The sequence below is a fragment of the Artemia sp. Qi Xiang Cuo genome, chromosome 10 (assembly GCF_049724085.1).
Source record: "Artemia sp. Qi Xiang Cuo chromosome 10, ASM4972408v1, whole genome shotgun sequence".
Classification (NCBI taxonomy): domain Eukaryota; kingdom Metazoa; phylum Arthropoda; class Branchiopoda; order Anostraca; family Artemiidae; genus Artemia; species Artemia sp. Qi Xiang Cuo.
The window spans coordinates 51,930,450-51,948,495 of NC_142803.1; the positions used below are offsets into that span (position 1 = coordinate 51,930,450).

Consider the following 18,046-nt stretch of genomic DNA (forward strand, 5'->3'; position numbering starts at 1 on the left):
TAAAGGAGTCTTCTGCCACCCAGATATATAGGCACGAAATATTGTTTACAACGACATTAATCTTAAAGAGAATTATGAAACAGTCATCTTTAATTAACATAGATCACCTTATTTCTGGATTTGACAATAATGGTCAAGATTAAATAAACCCTGATACAAAAGGTATAATTAATAACTTCTTTGAAATTAACGAAATTTTCGTTCTCAGTACTTTTTTGTAAATAAAGTTCAATTCTTTTACTTATATAATGTTATTTTAAATAATGATATAAACCAAAGTTTGAGGAGTACTGTAAAGTATCTTCTTAGTGTAAATAAGATGTTTATTCAAACTCCCTCCCCTCTTTCAAGATGGACCTTCCGGTTCACCTACTTTGTTGCGACTTATCTCTTCGGACAAGAGAGCGACGGGCGATGTGTACATTTCTAAGAGCCTTTTTCAGAATGTTAGGTCTTACTTCTAAATCCACCTTCTTTGCTATCATAAAATAGAAATTCCGTATGAGTTTTCATTGTAACCCACTCTCTTCCGGGTATACGCTACACATTTATCTTATTTATTAGCCTAGACCTTTAAGAGTATATTTTTATCTCATCCTCTAAATGACGGTGTATAAGCTACATAACTAGCCCGGGTGAATTTTTCCGTGGATTGTCGTTTATGGGGCAGGTTCCTCTAGTAGGTTTAGAAACCGCCAAATTCTTTAGGTTTTGATACTACTACCCAGGTTAGTTAAGAGTGGACTAATAGGGTATCTAATCCTAGTCGTTTAACCGCCTAAAAGGTACTTTAACCAAAAGATACATGATAAATACAGATTTCACCCCTGGTAAAGTGAGACGCTCTTGGCTCAAAGTCCCCTTATTAACGTAAAATGTTTGCTTTAGGAAACTGTATGCCCGCGGATGCTAGCACAGGATGATCCCCCTATCTTATCAATCGCTATCCCTAAGAAATAGATAATAATACCAATCATTGCACCACTGATCTAAACAAATACCCTGCATATGACTCTAAGAAAAAGTAAACAGCCCAGCTAGAATCAAACTTTTACTCACACCTGTGGACTGAGAGGATGAACGGCCAAGCTGCGGGTACAAAGGGAGGTGCTCAAACGACCAGAAAAAAAGGATAATTGTACCCTATGTTGACTACTGGCTGGTAAAATGCTAAGGTTAAATTGTATGGGGCCGGTGACACAAGTAGGATAGAAAGGGCTAGGAAAGCAGTCTAGCCTGCAAGCAACCGAAACCCATTCTCTGGCCGCCGTATTAAGTGGACCCACCACAATATAATCTTGTTTAACAGAGGAAATCGGCCCCAAGTTCCAAGGAACGTTAAATAAATGAGTCTAACTCAGTAAAAAGTTTAATCGATAGTAAGATTCATTATATTATTTTTCGGTGAAAAATAAACTTTCACCGATTTAAGGACCTTAAATCTTCGGTGAAAAATAAACTAATTGGCTGGCGTTTGAACCAAAATGACATCCAGTTAACATTAAACTGTGCACGTAACATCTATCTATATGTGTACGCATATCTATTTATATATATGCATACGCATATCTGTATCTATCTATGCGTTTACAAATTTATACCTTTGTATATTCGTATATTTGTACATTTATGCGCATATATATTTGTATATATATATATATATATATATATATATATATATATATATATATATATATATATATATATATATATATATATATATATATATATATATATATATATATATATATATATATATATATATATATATATATATATATATATATATATATATATATATATATATATATATATATATATATATATATATATATATATATATATATATATATATATATATATATATATATATATATATATATATATATATAAGGCATGCTTGCTATTATGGAGGAGAGCTACAAAATTTTTGGCCGAATTAAAAGTATAAGATATTGTATTTTTCCCTTTTTTACCATAAGCAATTTCTGCATAGCAATCTTATGAGAAGGGTTAAAACGCTCTTGAATGTCTTCAACTGGCAAAAATACCTTATTACATATAAACAGAATTTCGGCGGAAAAGACTGATTTCTGTTCATATTAATAATTGTCATCATTTTTGAGGATTTTTCCGACCAAAAATCCGTAGTAAACATACTATTAAGGACTTCTGCAACAAAACTACAGTCTATCTAAAATTTAGACTAAATATTTAAATTCTGTAAAAAATTTTAATTATGACCCACCATTTTAATCGTGAATCAGAAAAAACTGAAAATGCAGGAAACTACTATTCATTTTACAATTATTAGCATATATACAATCCATCAGCAAGAAATCGGGGGAGAAAAGTGATAAACATAATACTAGATTTTTAACCATAAATGGAAGCATATAAAACACAGCAAAAAGCCTTCGAGTTCTTGCTGGAGGGAAAAAGCTGCAGAGTTTTTATTTTCCTTCATCTTTCATGGACAGGTACTTCAGCTTTCATATTTTTTTTTTTTTTTTTAGAATTATGAAAAAATACTATTAAATTTTTAGGCGAATTAAAGGTACAGAAAAATTTCATTGTTCCCTATTTCTGAACTTATACTACAGGTAATTCGTGCTTAAAAATAATATGAGAAGAATTCAAATGACATTGAATGTCCTCAACAGACAAAAAATTTCCGTCACAAATGTTATAAGTAAATAGTTTTGCCTTTCATCAATGTTCACGTTCCCATCGCCCTTGATCGAATTGTCCCGGTTTTTCGAGTTTAACGAGATTTATCTTTTTGTCACAAGCACGAGAGCTAATATGAAGATAATTTCTTCTAATACAATCGTACGTATTACCACACAGCTTACATTTAAACAAATTGTGGGTGGGATCCACAAACAGCAAATGGACTATCAAGTTTTTATTATAGTTGCAGCCCTTGTCGCAAACTTGCAACTGAAAGAGTTAGGATTTGGTTGTAAAGCCACATGTTGGTCGAAATAAGCAGACACAGAGAATTTTTAAATCATAAATCATGACAAAAATAAATAGAAATGAATAAAATGTAGCAAAGTTAATTTAAAAAATTTGTGAAACAGTGGATCAAACCCAATTAAAAGCAATCAACTAAACCCATACAAGTAATTATATTAATTTTGAATAATATATAAAAATGCACAGTAAATAAAATCAAGATAAACCTTCTACTTCTAGAAACAAATTAATAACGGATTTTCTAAAACTAAATTTCTCGTATAGCAAAAAGGATGAGCCAACTAAAAATCTAACGAAACCATGTTAAATTCTAGGAATTGTACATAAGGCACAATCAACCAAATCCTCACGTTTCATGACCTAGAACAACAAGAGGATATAGACGGCAAAATAGAACAAAAATAGACGCACTATATTTAGCTTAAAACAATATCCTGATCTTTAACTTTTCACTTAAGATGTAATTATTGTTCATCCTTTTTTATCAGTTTCAGTTTTTTTAATGTGAAAACGGGTTATCACTTTTTGGCCAAATATAAGGAACAAAAGAAGTCTTTTTTCACTCATTTTATTCAAACTAATACCATGATCAATTTCTACTTAGAAGGCTTGTGGGAAGAGTCAAAATGGTCTTGAATTTCCTCAACCGACAAAAAATCCTCATTACAAACATTACATATAAATAGATTCTCAGCATTCGTATTTCCGGTCACCTCGACGGATTTACCTACATTTTTCGACTTCTTGTGGGATTTGTCAATTTTTACACAAGCACGAGAGTTTATGTGTACATCAATTTTCCTAAAGGTATCATAAGTTTTACTACACAGCTTACATCTAAATGGATTGCAACTGGGATGTAATCGCTGCACATGGGCTACCATATTTTTCTTATAGTTGAAACTTCTACTGCAGAACTCACAGCTGAAAGGGCTAGGATTTGTATGTAAAGCCACATGCTTGTCACGATAATCAGACACAGCGAATGCTTCGCTGCATATGTTACAGCTGTACTTCTTTTCTCTGAATTTCTTTTTTTCTGGATTCCTCGTATGGACTTTCTTATGTTTTTTAAGACTCTTTCTTGAACCAAAACGCATATCACATTGCTGGCATTTATGAGGTCTATTACCAGTGTGAGTATTTACATGATCATTCTTCGTACTTTTTTTCTTAAATGTTTTGGTACAAAGTTCACAGCTATAAGGTCTTTTGTCACTGTGAGATTTCATATGGGAATTTAAACCCTGTTTTTGAGCAAAACTATTGTTGCATATTTTGCATTCATACGGTTTTTGTCCTGTATGAGTCCTCATATGTTCAGTTAACCTGTAACTTGTGTAAAACTTTCTTTGACAACATCCACACTCATGTGTGGCATCTTCATTGTGTTTCTTCATATGCAGTGAGTATAACCAAATTTCTCGTATAACAAAAAGAATGAGCCAATCACAAGTTCTAAACAACCAGGCTAAATTCTAGGATTTGTACATAAGACAAAATCAACGAAATCCTTGCATTTCATGACCTAGAACAACAAGAGGATATAGACAACAAAATAGAAAAAAAATAGACGCACTATGTTTATGCTAAAACAATATCCTGATCTGTAACTTTTCACTTAAGGTGTTTCTATTGTTCATCCTATTTTATCAGTTTCAGTTTATTTAATGTAAAACGGGTTTTCACTTTTTGGCCAAATATAAGGAACAAAAGAAGTCTTTTTCCACTCATTTTATTCAAACTAATATTATGATCAATTCCTACTTAGAAGGCATATGGGAACAGTTAAAATGGTTTTCAATTTTCTCAACTGATTCAAACTCCTCATTGCAAATATTACATATAAATAGTTTTTCAGAATTCCTAATTCCGTCTACCTCGATGGATTTATCTTGGTTTTTCGACTTCTTATGAAATATATCATTTTTTACACAAGCACGAGAATTTATGTGTATATCAACTTTCCTAATAGTATCATAAGTCTTACTACACAGTTTACACCTAAATGGATTGCAACTGGGATGCACAAGCTGAACATGGGCCACCAAATTTTTCTTATAGTTGAAATTCTTGCTGCAGAACTCGCAGCTGAAATGATTAGGATTTGCATGTAAAGCCACATGTTGATTACGATAAGCAGACACAGCGAATGTTTCGTTGCATATGTTACAGCTGTATTTCTTCTCTCTGAATTTCTTTTCTTTTGGATTCCTCATATGGACTTTCTTATGGTTTCTTAGATTCTGTCTTGAACCAAAACGCAAGTTGCACATCGTGCATTTATAAGGTTTATTACCAGTGTGAATATTTACATGATCATCCTTTATATCTTTGCTCATAAATTTTTTGCTACAAAATTCACAAGTAAATTTTTTATCACTGTGATGTTTCATATGGTTTCTTAAACCCCTTATTTGAGCAAAGCTATGGTTGCATATCTTGCATTCATACGGTTTTTCTCCCGTATGGATCCTCAAATGTTCAGTCAATTGGTATTTTGAATAGCATTTTCTTCGACAGATTCCACACTCATGTGCTGTTCCCTCAGTGTGTCTTTTCATATGTATTGAGTAAATCTGCTTTGTTAACAATTTTGTGTTGCATATTTCACACTCAAACAATTTTTCTGGTCTCTGTCCACTCTCTTCTGTAGTATGCTTTTTCAAATGCTGATTCAAAAGAGACATGCTATAGAAATTCTTTCCGCATTTGTCGCACGTGAAATTTTTATCGCCGGTATGTCTTTTTATATGCATTTTAAGGTCTATGTTTCTAAAAAAACCTAAGCCGCATATGTAACACAAGTATTTTCTACCCTCAACATGCCTTCGCACGTGACGTAAGAGTGATCTACGTCTGACGTAAGTCTTTTTGCATATACCGCACTCATTAAAATTACTTTCTCTAACGATGTTATTAGTTACTGGTTCTGAATTACTAGTAGGTTCCGCATCTGAATTTCCTGAAGATTGAACAGCAGAAGAAATTTCTGTCTTTTTGTGCATTTCCAGATGGGTCACTAACTCAAAGGGCCAGGAAAAAGATTCAGAGCACTTATTACAGCTTAATTTACTTCCATCTCTGTGAGTCATCAAATGACGACAAAGATGATACTTCTTTTCAAAATTTGTTTCACAAAAGGGACACTGATGCATTTCATCTTCATTCCCATTCTCAGTTTGTTTGTGTTGATTTCGAAAGTGTTGAAAAAAACATTGACGGTTTTTGAACGTTTTTCCACATGAAGCACATTCGTATCGATTATTTGTCGTAATTATAAATCGCACATTCGTAATTGCTTCTATTTTTTTAGATGGCTTATCGTTGACGGATAATCTTTTGCGAAGTTCAGAATGCTTTCGCAAGTGTCCTAAGAGTGACCTACGTTGGACGTAGGCCTTTTTGCAAATACCGAACTCATTAAAATTACTTTCTCTAACGATGTTATTTGTTAGTGGTTCTGAATTACTTGTAGGTTCAGCATCTGAATTTTCTGAAGGTTGCACAGCAGAAGCAGATTTATCCTTTAGTGCAGTCGCACGTAGTAACTGCCTGTGCCATCGCATATGATCTGTGAATGATTTACGAATGGCGTATGTTTTTTTGCAGATAGTGCACTCATAAGAACTATCTCTTGTCCCATTTTGAGTTTCGAAACGACAATCAAGATTGCACTTTTTCTTGAATTCTGAACGGTAAAACTGACATTGCTGAATTTCTATTTCATCATGACCTTCCATATGATTTAAAAGTGAAATACGGATGGAAAAGGACTCACTGCAAATTTTGCAAATGTGAGTGTTTTCTGAAGGCTCTATACTCGGCTTTTTTTTTAACCAAAGTGACATTTCGTTCCACCGTGAACCAAAGGATTTCAAAGCAACTTCCTCAGGCTGTGACAGTCTTTTGCCGTTATAGCGATTTATCGCCTTAATGTGACCAATAGAGCTCTTTGGAGGCATCACTCCTGGAATTTTTTCAGGGCCAGATTCGTCATAGGACATCACTTCATAAGCTTCTTCACTGTATCTATCCATTTCTAAAAAAAAAAGAAGAAACTAAAGACATGAATATTATGAGAAATCATATGGGTGCTCTAAGACAACTTCAGTGAAAATAGTCTAAGACAACTTCAACAAACATTCAGCTTCGGGACTAGGTTTTTGGCGATTAATCTAACTCCCAAAGCTGCAAAATTACTTTTCCTTAAGATTTGGTAAAAAATAGTAAAGGCTCTTGAATGTGGCAACAGTTAAAAAGCTAACGATAGGCAAGTTCAAAATAACGAAAACATTAATATTTTATTAATTGTTAAACACAGGGCTGTCTTTTGATGATGAATTTGATGAACTGATGAACGGATGATTGTTTTGAGTTTGGTTTGTTTTGGTATTTTTTGCGGGGGGGGGGGCAGGAAAATATCTTCTTAGCTACGTTATCCTAGTAGGAGCATAATGTTTGTAGACATGAATATAATGAGTCGGAGGTTATACACTTGAGATTGTCTCTGCAGGATTGCAACTCTTATTGATAGAAGAGAATCACTAAGCACGGGCAAAACATAGGCAAAGACAGTTTCAGTCAGTTACAAAATATGAAAATTGTAACTTTAAAAGCAACGTAACTTTGTAACTTTAATGTAAAAAATTAATTTTCGTATCAACATTTTGACAGACAAACACAGACGATTCAAACGGGAATTATTAGAAGTTTCAGAAACTCATATCGGGTAGGAAACATGGGTAGAAAACATACAGGGGTAGGAAACATGAAACTAGATAATATAGAATTTATTTACTAAGGCGGGAGAAATGGGATGCATAGGCAGGGAGTAGGGCTCATGATGAATAAGGAGGTTGCCAAGTCTTTTTTAGGTGGAGAAGGTATTAATAATAGAATGCTACTCGCTGATTTCATAACTAAAATGTGCAGGGTATCAGTCATAGTTGTTTATACCCTTGTAAAACCAACTGATGGAAATAGTAATAATTCAGATTAATAGCTATAGAAACACATAGTCAGGGTAACAGGTAAAAGCAAGATATTTTTAATAGGGAATTTTAATGCTAAGGTCGGTAGACATAAGTATAGATGGTATCTTAACCTAGGGGAATTTGGTATAGGAAACGAAAACAATACTAGTTTCAGGCGGCTGCAATTTTGTAGGTACAAGAATCTATTTAATACAAGAAAATAGCCTATTAGTTAAAATGGTATTCACATAATGGTGTAAACCTCTTCTGTCACCACTCTGTAAATCTCTTTTTAGTTCTTTCTATATGCCCTTTTTTATATTGGCAGATGTAATGGTTTACGTAAATTCCAAGGATAGACGATAAACGTTGGTACATGGTCTTTATTAAATAACGTGAGAATACACATAGAGAAAATAAGGTAGCACAAGAACAACTAGCTACGACGAAGACGAAAGATGGACTGCCTTTAGAAATGAACCAAGAATATAAATATCCTGGAACGGAAGTTCCAGGCCTGGGAACGAGCCCTTTCCCACGACTCGCTTTAGTCCCAAGAGCCCCCCCCACCCTGGAATGCTCTCGTTGACACATAAATGCCCAAATAACTAAGAAATGAGACACCCGGAGAGGCTTCTCGAATTGATGTTAAATACTTTACAGATTCTCCCCCCTGTTTTAAGTTAAATTTCCCAAATTTGGCTTATCCCCTTCTTATTAAACCCCCAAACTTTAATTGAATCCAAAACATTGCCTTCTAAAATTCTTCAGTTCTCAACTAATAACATTTTATAGCATGAACTAGTAAACATTTACACAATACAAACACTACACAATACTTGCAAAAGTAAAAACTTACATAATATAAGCGAGCCATACTAACAACAGTAGTCGGAAACTGGATATTTTATCACTTCATTTTTCTTTGTATACTTTAAAATAGGCTTGTTCCCCATACCCCTGAATTTGACGAGGACAAGGAAAGTTGGGATTATGTATAAACTTTGAATTAGGGCAAAAAGAATGACCGGGAATGGCTAATTAATCCTGAAAATACCAGCGACAAATAAATGAAATTGCAGAAACTTTAAAAATCATACCATGCTGCAATGACGTTAAGATATTATTCCCAATAAAATCCTCAGGGTTTTATTGCTGCGGAACGCCTCGGTTTAGACCTATTTGGTTTAGATATTATTCCCAATAAAATCCTCGGGGTTTTATTGCTGCGGAACGCCTCGGTTTAGACCTATTTGGTTTTTCTCTACTAGCTTGTGGTTCAACAAATGGCAGTACTACTGGGGATATCTCTACATTACTAATAGCGCTACGCATTAAAACCATCCCGTGAGGCATCAACCTCATCCCACTGGACCTCAAAACCAGCGCCCTTTCCACCTTTTTTTATATCTCTACATAACTATTAGCGCAACGCATTAAAACCATCCCGTGAGGCATCAACCTCATCCCACAGGATCTCAAAACCAGCCCCCTTTCCACCTTTTTTTTTATCTCTACATAACTATTAGCGCTACGCATTAAAACCATCCCGTGAGGCATTAACCTCATCCCACTGGACATCAAAACCAGCCCCCTTTCCACCTTTTTTTCTTCCCACGGAACCTCAAAACCAGCTCCCTTTCCCTGGGTAGTCAAAACACCCTGTGATTCACCAGTACTATTTCGCAGTACAAAAACACCATCCCATGAGGCGTCAGTAACATCAAACGGGACCTCAAAATCCGCTCCTTTTCCACGGGTAGCCAAACCACCCTGTAACGCATCAGTACCATCTCGCAGTGCATTAAAACCCTTATCATTGAGTCCAAATTTCACCCTCGTCAGCGCAGAAAGAAATTCATCGGAAAAAGAAGACGTCTCTCCTTCCCCCACTATCTGTTCTGTTTGTTCATATTGCATTGCAACCTTGTACGCATCACTTAAACAAAAAAAAATTCTGCACTATGCCCTGATAAATATCATTTGTAGGACGGTCTGATACCCTCCTTGACTAAATTAAGAGCAAATATTTCAAGAAGTGCGACATCATTCCTGGCTTTTAAGGACGCTCTAAATGATCTTCTTAAATTTTGCATCCTTCTATAGAATAGATATTCCCTTTCATCCTTAAATTTGAGCCACGCCTACAAACTCTGCAACCATTTTGCCTACTATTTTGCCTGGGGCATATGCTACAAGTAATCCACGTTTTAAACTAGACAAATTTATAATCGAGGGAATTCAAATAAAAGAAATGGAAATATGCCATTTATCCTCCACTGTTTTACAAAATCAAAAGCAACCTTTGTTATATCCAGATTCCGCCGGATCGAATATAGAAATAATAACTGACATATTGATATCAAAATTTGAAAAAGCAATTACTCTAAAAATTTAAATATTGGTTTTAAAAACCATTTTTTTTTATTACGGACGCTAGATTTTGGGCAATAAACTTCAGTTCTAACGACAAGGGTCTAATAAAATTTACTGGGTTGTTTAGCCGTTTAACACTTACGAAAGATAGGCTGTCCCAAATTCAATTGCAGTTGGTCTCAATTAAAACACTAGTATCAAATGGAGTCACAATTGAGAAATAATTCTCGATTATCGAATTCAAAATGTTAAACATTGGTTGGAAACTGTCAAATGTAGATCACACGTCGACTGTATAAAATCAGGTAAAAAAAACCATCAAGCGTAGAATGGCAAAGTGAAAGTAGCAATCAACCGGAGACTCAGTTGTAGAAATTTGAATTAGTAGGTAGAAGCTATCGCGAGGAAATCCATATTAGGCATTGTGTAACAGCCTATTTCAAAATGTTCATTTAAAAGAGTGTTTCTCAAGAAGGCACTTTGAATAGAAGAAAGTTCAATAGCTCGTAACGTTTCGATGTCTTATTTATCAGTTTTTGCAGTATTTGCGGCTCAATATCACAAGCAATTTTGGTAGCGGGCGAAATAGCTCTTCAATATGTTGCCAGTATTTAGCGCACGATGTCGTAAGTACTTATAACGGTCACTCAAATGTCACTTGGAGGTTTTCCAATAGTGATATATGCTCCACTAGTTTTAACCGCTTGCCACCACTATGTAAACCTCTTCTGTCACCACTCTGTAAATCTCTTTTTAGTTCTTTCTATATGCCCTTTTTTATATTGGCAGATGTAATGGTTTACGTAAATTCCAAAGATAGACGATAAACGTTGGTACATGGTCTTTATTAAATAACGTGAGAATACACATAGAGAAAATAAGGTATCACAAGAACAACTAGCTACGACGAAGGCGAAAGATGGACTGCCTTTAGAAATGAACCAAGAATATAACTTTCCTGGAACGGAAGTTCCAGGCCTGGGAACGAGCCCTTTCCCACGACTAGCTTTAGTCCCAAGAGCCCCCCTGGAAAGCTATCGTTGAAACATAAATGCCCAAATAACTAAGAAATGCGACACCCGGAAAAGCTTCTCGAATTGATGTTAAATACTTTACAATGGTATGACAGCTAACCTTGTTGATTAAGTTGTTGTAAACCGGAGACTGGCAGGATCAATACTAGATACTAGGGTGTATACGAGTCCTGTTATTGATGTTAAAAGTAAAGATAGCCATCTAGTAATGTCAAAGGTTAATTTAAAGCTTAAATTTAGGAAGGGTAAATATCTTCTGGGATCCACCATTTTTCTTGATTTTGAGATGGATCATTAAGCACAAACTTATTAAGTAAATTTCCTAGGACTACTGGTTTGGTTCATTCCCTAATTTTTTTTTCTCTCTTCATTCTCTGCATGTTTTATTTTAGAGCTGTTTGATTGTATTTTATTTGTTTATATTGTTATATCTGAATTTAGCTGACAGGTTAAAATTTTTTTGTGTTATTTATTACAATTGTGTAGTATATGAATCAAAACTGCGGTTTGATAAAGCAAAATTGGATTATTTTTGGTTCCTGTTTGTACATGCAGGCAATTGTTGCTTGTGAATTACCAAATAGCAAGTTAAGTGGTACATGCCCCCATATTATTTTAATATTGTACGCCCAGATGTCCCCTCCCGTATTATTTTATTTTAGAGTTATCCTATTTATTGTTTTATTTGTTTTTATTATCCTTATTTTATCTGCTTAAATTTTTATATATGGATGTATGTGACGGGTTTTAATGGTACAGGTTATTTTTTATTATAATTGTGTTGTATATGTATTTTAATTGATGCATGACAAAGCATAGATGCATTATTTTTATTCCTGTTTTTCAATACAGGCAATTGCTGCAGGTGAATAATCTACCAATAGCAAGATAAGTGATACATGAGTCAGTTCAGTGAATATTGACTAAAGTGGCACCCAAGCAAGCTAGTGATTACATAAGGCACATATAAATCAAGTGACAAGAACGCATATGACCTATTGGTCGAACGCGTCAAACCTCAAACAACAACAACAAATCTTCTGGGAGGTTACGACGTTGGTAGACTTTAGAATTAAAATTTGAGGGAAACTTCGAAGATTAGTTGGATACTGAACTGAAGATTTTAAATTTGACAATGTCAAGACGGATGGAATAATTTTAGGAAAATAATTTGTGCTGTCACTGATGATGTCTTCGGGAAGAAAGTTAGAGATAGTCAATCTGGACTTGTCCCAGTTTACAGTTTACAATTAGTAAAGAGTAGAAAAGAAGTAAAGAGAGGTGGACAGAAGATTTTGAGAATGTGCTAAATCGTGATAGAGCTACAGGAAAAGATATTGAAAAGATTGAAAAAGTTTTTGACACTTCGGATGTGAAGAAAGATTTTTTTTTATAAGGAAGAGTTAGTGACAGTACTAAAAGGGTTAAAAAATAATAAAGCACCAGGAGCTGATGCTGTTGTAAATGAGTTTTTATAAATATAGTGGTTGTAAGATTAGAGAAAAGTTACTGAAGATTATGGATACAATTATTGAAAAAGGGAAGGGACCTAGCGATTTTAGGAAAACTAATTAAACCCCTCCATAAGAAAGGTGATAAGAGTGAGCGTCGTAATTATAGAGGCATTAGCCTGGTTTCTGTGGTAAACAAATTACTTAGAATGATGATTCTTTTTAGAATTAAAGATAATGTAGATAAGATTTTAAGAGAAGAACAGTGTGCTTCTATGAAGGGTTTAGGATGCATCGACAATATTTTCACTCTTAAATTAATAATTGAGAAGAACCTGAGTCATCAACGCTTTAGTCCTCAGACTGGTAGTCATGAGAAAGCACTTGATCCAGTAGATAGAAGAGCTTTAAGGAAGGAAGGTCCTATTATTGTATGGTATACTAGATACATACATTAACGTGATTTGTGTTATGTAAGAGAATAAAATAGCTCCGGTTAAGGTAAAAATGACGTTAATAGCTGGTTTCGTCTTTATTTGCGACACTTTGGATATGAAGAAAGATGTGTTTTATGATTAAGAGTTAGTGACAGGTTAAAGAATAATAAAGCATTGGGAGCTGATAATGTGGTAAATGAGTATTTTGAATATAGTGATTGAGGTTAGAGATAAGATTATGAATAATATTCCTAAAAAGGAGAAATTTAAGCGATGTTAGAAAAACTCTAATCAAACCCCTCCATAAGAAAATGGTAACACTGAGTGTGGAAGTTTTATAGAAGCATTAGCCTGGTTTCTATGGGAACCTTATTACTTAGTATGACGATACTTCTTAAACTTAGAGATGCTATAGAAAGGTTTAAGAGAAGAACAGCGTGGTTTTAGGAAGGGTAGAGGATGCATCGGCCGAATTTTCACGTTTAGACTAACAATTGAGAAGTATCTGAGTCATCAAACCCCTTTAGTCATCAGTTTTATAGATTATGAGCAGGCGTTTGATTCAGCAAACGGAAGAGCTTTAGCGAAGGTCCTATCAACGTATGGTATACCAGATAAATACATCAATGTAATTAGTTTCAGAATAACATTGCCCCGGTCAAGGTAAGAAATGAAATTAGTCACTGGTTTCATAATAAATCAGGAGTTACGCAGGGTTGCGTTAATGCGTTCTATCGCCCTTTATATGGATTATTTTTATAAACTTTGTCCTAACGAGCACAGCAAAGGCAATGGGATAACATGGAATCAAATGGGAAAGTAAAACTCTACGAAAGGTAAATTATGCTGATGATTTACGCACCTTAGATGAAAGTGTTGTCTGATTAAATTTACTTTTAGCGGTTTTACGAGTTCAGGGTGCAAATGTAGGTTTGGAAGTTAAAAGCAAGAAGACTAAGTCACTAACCCTAGGAATAAGAGAAGGTGAATAGTTGATGTTGGTAGTGAGAACATTGATCAAGTTGACAGTTTCTTTCACACAGGTAGTATCATTGGTAAAGACGGTGAGTGCAGTGAAGATGTTTTAAGTTGTATAGCAAAGGCTCAGGTTTTTTTTCACAGCTGAGAAAACTTAGGAAGAATACGAAGATAAGTCTGCGATCCAAGATTAGAATATTACAACCTTAAGATGATGAAAGTGGCCGTATGGTTCTGAAGCGCGGGCACTCCAAAAAACGGAGGAGGATTTTGTAGATTTTAAATTACCCACGGATTGATTTGGGTGACCGACTGCCTGACCGTATCACTAGGCTCTACGAAAAATATGGTTCAATCCTGCTTTCTAGGGATATAATGCGAGAAAGGATGGATGGCTAAGACAGTTCTACGGACAAAGAATGGCAGATTGCTAAGATTATTCTCGTCAATCAACCAAACAGGGCCAAACAAAATAGCAGGCCGTTCCCGGATAGGGTGGGAGGAATTCGAAAGGAAATTTGATGGAGGAGTAGGGTGTGTAAAGCTATGTAGGCCTTAGGCGGGTTGATACTGCAGTGTGATAGTAGTAGTAGTGATATTAGTAAATGGCTTTCTATTGAATATACCTACAGCATAAATAAAACGTCCCCTGTGTAATACAACACACTGTCCATGTGTAATAAAATGTACTGTCATTCACGATGTACAATTCATTTTGTAAGATATACAACTGTCAGAGGCAACGCTATAGCGTTGCCTATAGTAAATGCCATACGGCTCCAATGTTTAATTATTTATTTATTATTATTTCTTTTTTTCCAAGAGGCACTTCATATGGAAAGGGTCGTCGCATAAACTTCGGAGGGGGTTCATTCGATTCGAAATCGAGAGTTCTAGTGCCCCTTTTAAGAGTCACAAATGATCTGAGGGCAACTACCCCCCAGCCCTTTTTTTTTCCCAAATACATCCGATAAAAATTTATCAGATAATAGATCGGAGGGTAACCACCCCCTCCACGCCCTTTTTTACTCAAACCCATCCGATAAAAACTTTGAGATAGACAATTTTTTTAAATAGTTCGAAGATCATATAACGAAAACTCCAGGGCCGACAATCCCCAGAGCCCGGGGGCAGGCATTGTAAGTTAGGCCCTGGGGGCATGTATGGTTCTTATAAAAGGGATGCTCGTAAAAATTTCAGAGCGGGCTCATTTGATTGGAAATTGAAAGTTCTAGTTCAGTTTTTGAGAGTCAAAAAGATTGGACGGCAACTGGCCCCCAACGCCCCTTTTTCCCCACTTGCATCCGATAACAATTTTGAGACAGCCATTTTGTTAAAAATAGTTGAAAAGTCAGATAACACAACTCAGGTGTCAACACCCCCCCCCCCAGGGCCCTGGGACAGGTTCTTATGAAAGGGATGCTCGTATAAACTTCAGAGGGCTCACTTGATTGGAAATTGAAAGTTCTAGTTTAATTTTTAAGAGTCAAGAGATCAGAGGGCAACTAGCCCCGCCCACGCCCTTTTCCCCCAAAACCATCCGCTTCGAATTTTGAGATGCCATTTTTTTAAAAAATAGTTAAAAAATTAAACAACAAAAAATTTATTGTCGACCCAACCCCACAGGGCCCGTGGGGTAGGCATTGTAAGTTTTGTCCTGGGGGTGTATGATCTGAGGGCAACTAGCCCCCCCCCCCACACACACCCTTTTTTCCCGAGCCCCTCTGATAAAAATTTTGAGATACCCATTTTGTTAAAAATAGTTCAATAAGAAAAACTCCTGTGTCGACGCACCCCCCCCCCCGAGCCCCAGGCGTTGTAAGTAATGCTCTGGGGGCATGTATGGTTCTTATGCAAGGTATGCTCGTATAAACTTTGGAGAGGGCTCATTTGATTTAAAATTGAAAGTTCTACTTTACTTTTTAAGAGTCAAAAGAGATCGAAGGGCAATTATGCCCCCCTCCCCTCACGCCTTTTTTCCCCAAACCCATCCGATAAAAATTTTGAGATAACCATTTTCTTCAAAATTGTTCAAACATCAGATAATAAAAACTTGGAGGTTGATATAAACCCATTTTTTTACTTTAATATTGTTACTTTAATACTATTTTTGACACTTAGATGGACATTAGATGTTAAAAAAAAGTTTGATTTTGAAATAAGGAACTTTCAAAAACATGAAACTTTTTACAATCAAAAACGGACAAAAAATGATAAAAAAAAAACTTTCCAGAAAAGAACTTTTTTCAAAGAGAAGTAAAGGCCATTTTAAACTTAAGATCAGCAGATACAAATGCCTGTTAAAATTCAAACTCAAAACGACCAGAAATTACTATTAAAGAATAAGTGAAACCCAAAACGAACAGAAATTAAATAAACAATAATAGCAAAAAAGCATACGAGTAATAATATAAATGAATAAATAAATCTTAAAGTGGGTAATGCTTAAATTGAATATGGAAATAGATCTTGAAACTAAAAAAAAAATTGGCTATTGAAGTATAAATGAATCCCAAAACGAACAGAAATAAAACAAACAATCAATGCAAAAAAAACTGCATTAGATACCAATATAAATGAATAAATAAATAAGTCTTAAAATGAGTGAAACTTGAATTGAATATGCAAGTCAAGCTTGAAACGAATAAAAATCATTACAAACAAGAACCTATGTATCGCTACCTTCTCTCACTGTAAAAGTCTAAACCCTACTGCGTCATTGGGCTTTAGTTAAAATATATGTGTCTTGAATAGTGTTTGAGATCACAAACAAAGACAAGCTGAATGTTTCATACATAATGATATTAATTGTTTTAAGATCCATCAGTTCAAGATTTTATTTCACTGTAATTTTATTCATTTTCAATGCTGTAAGAAATGGAAAAGTAAATATTTGTAATATAATTCGGTTTCAGTTAAGTACCAATGACGCAACAGGCTTTTGGTTTTTATTTACAGTTAAGAAAGGAGGCAGTATCCAAACACTTCTTTGTAGTGAAACTATATTCGTCTTGAACAATTTTAGAAAGAACTAATAAATTAAACTGAATATTTGATATATAATGATATTAATTGCTGAAAGCTCATCAGCTCATAATTTTACCGTAATTTTAATGTTTATTTTCAATATTGAGTACAAATGAAAATATTTTTAATACTATTCGTTTTCAGTAAAGTGCCAATGACGCAGTAGGGTTTAGACTTTTACAGCGAGAGAAGGAGGCGATACCCAAACTCGTGTTTGTAATGATTTCTATTCGTTTCTTGCTTGATTTGCATATTTAATTTTCACTCGTTTTAAGATTTATTTATTCATTTATATTAGTATCTAATGTATGTTTGTTTGCATTGATTGTTTATTTAATTCTGTTCGTCTTGGGTTTCATTTACACTTCAATAGCAAAATATTTGTTTCGTTTTAAGCTTGATTTCCATATTCAATTTCAGCATTACTCGCTTTAAGATTTATTTTTTCATTTATATTATTACTTGTTGTTTGTTTTTTGCTATGATTGTTTATTTAATTTCTATTCGTTTTGTATTTCATTTATTCTTTAATAGTTATTTCTGATCGCGTTGTGTATTAATTTGAAAATGTATTTTTGTATTATTATATAAAGTTTAAAATGGCCTTTACTTTTCTTTGAAAAAAAAAATTCTTTTTCGGAAACTTTTTTTTTAATTAGTAATATGTAAGATTCAGAATATAAAATTTTCATGTGGGTCTTGAAGGTACATAACACGAAAGAAAAATGGACGCAAATACGAAGAAATAAACAAGTTCATGTAAGAAGGTACACTTGCAAAAAGAA

At 34.5% G+C, this 18,046-nt stretch overlaps 2 protein-coding genes across 8 annotated transcripts in view; one reads left to right on the forward strand and one right to left on the reverse strand.

Moving 5' to 3' along the window:
- LOC148947868 (uncharacterized) overlaps nucleotides 1-12,800 on the forward strand; it is a 62,944-nt gene extending 50,144 nt beyond the window's left edge. For all 7 annotated transcript variants that reach the window (XM_089095515.1, XM_089095509.1, XM_089095511.1 and 4 more), the window contains one exon: nucleotides 12,221-12,800. In XM_089095515.1, coding sequence (XP_088951641.1) covers nucleotides 12,221-12,237 — 17 coding nt within the window. In that variant the 3' untranslated portion in view covers nucleotides 12,238-12,800. The remainder of the gene's footprint in view (nucleotides 1-12,220) is intronic.
- LOC148947869 (uncharacterized) overlaps nucleotides 1,899-18,046 on the reverse strand; it is a 74,165-nt gene continuing 58,017 nt past the window's right edge. Inside the window, exons 8-9 of the mRNA XM_089095517.1 lie at nucleotides 5,371-7,024; nucleotides 1,899-4,206 (exon numbers count right to left, since the gene is read on the reverse strand). Of these exons, the coding sequence (XP_088951643.1) occupies nucleotides 3,579-4,206; nucleotides 5,371-7,024 (2,282 nt within the window). The 3' untranslated portion in view covers nucleotides 1,899-3,578. The remainder of the gene's footprint in view (nucleotides 4,207-5,370; nucleotides 7,025-18,046) is intronic.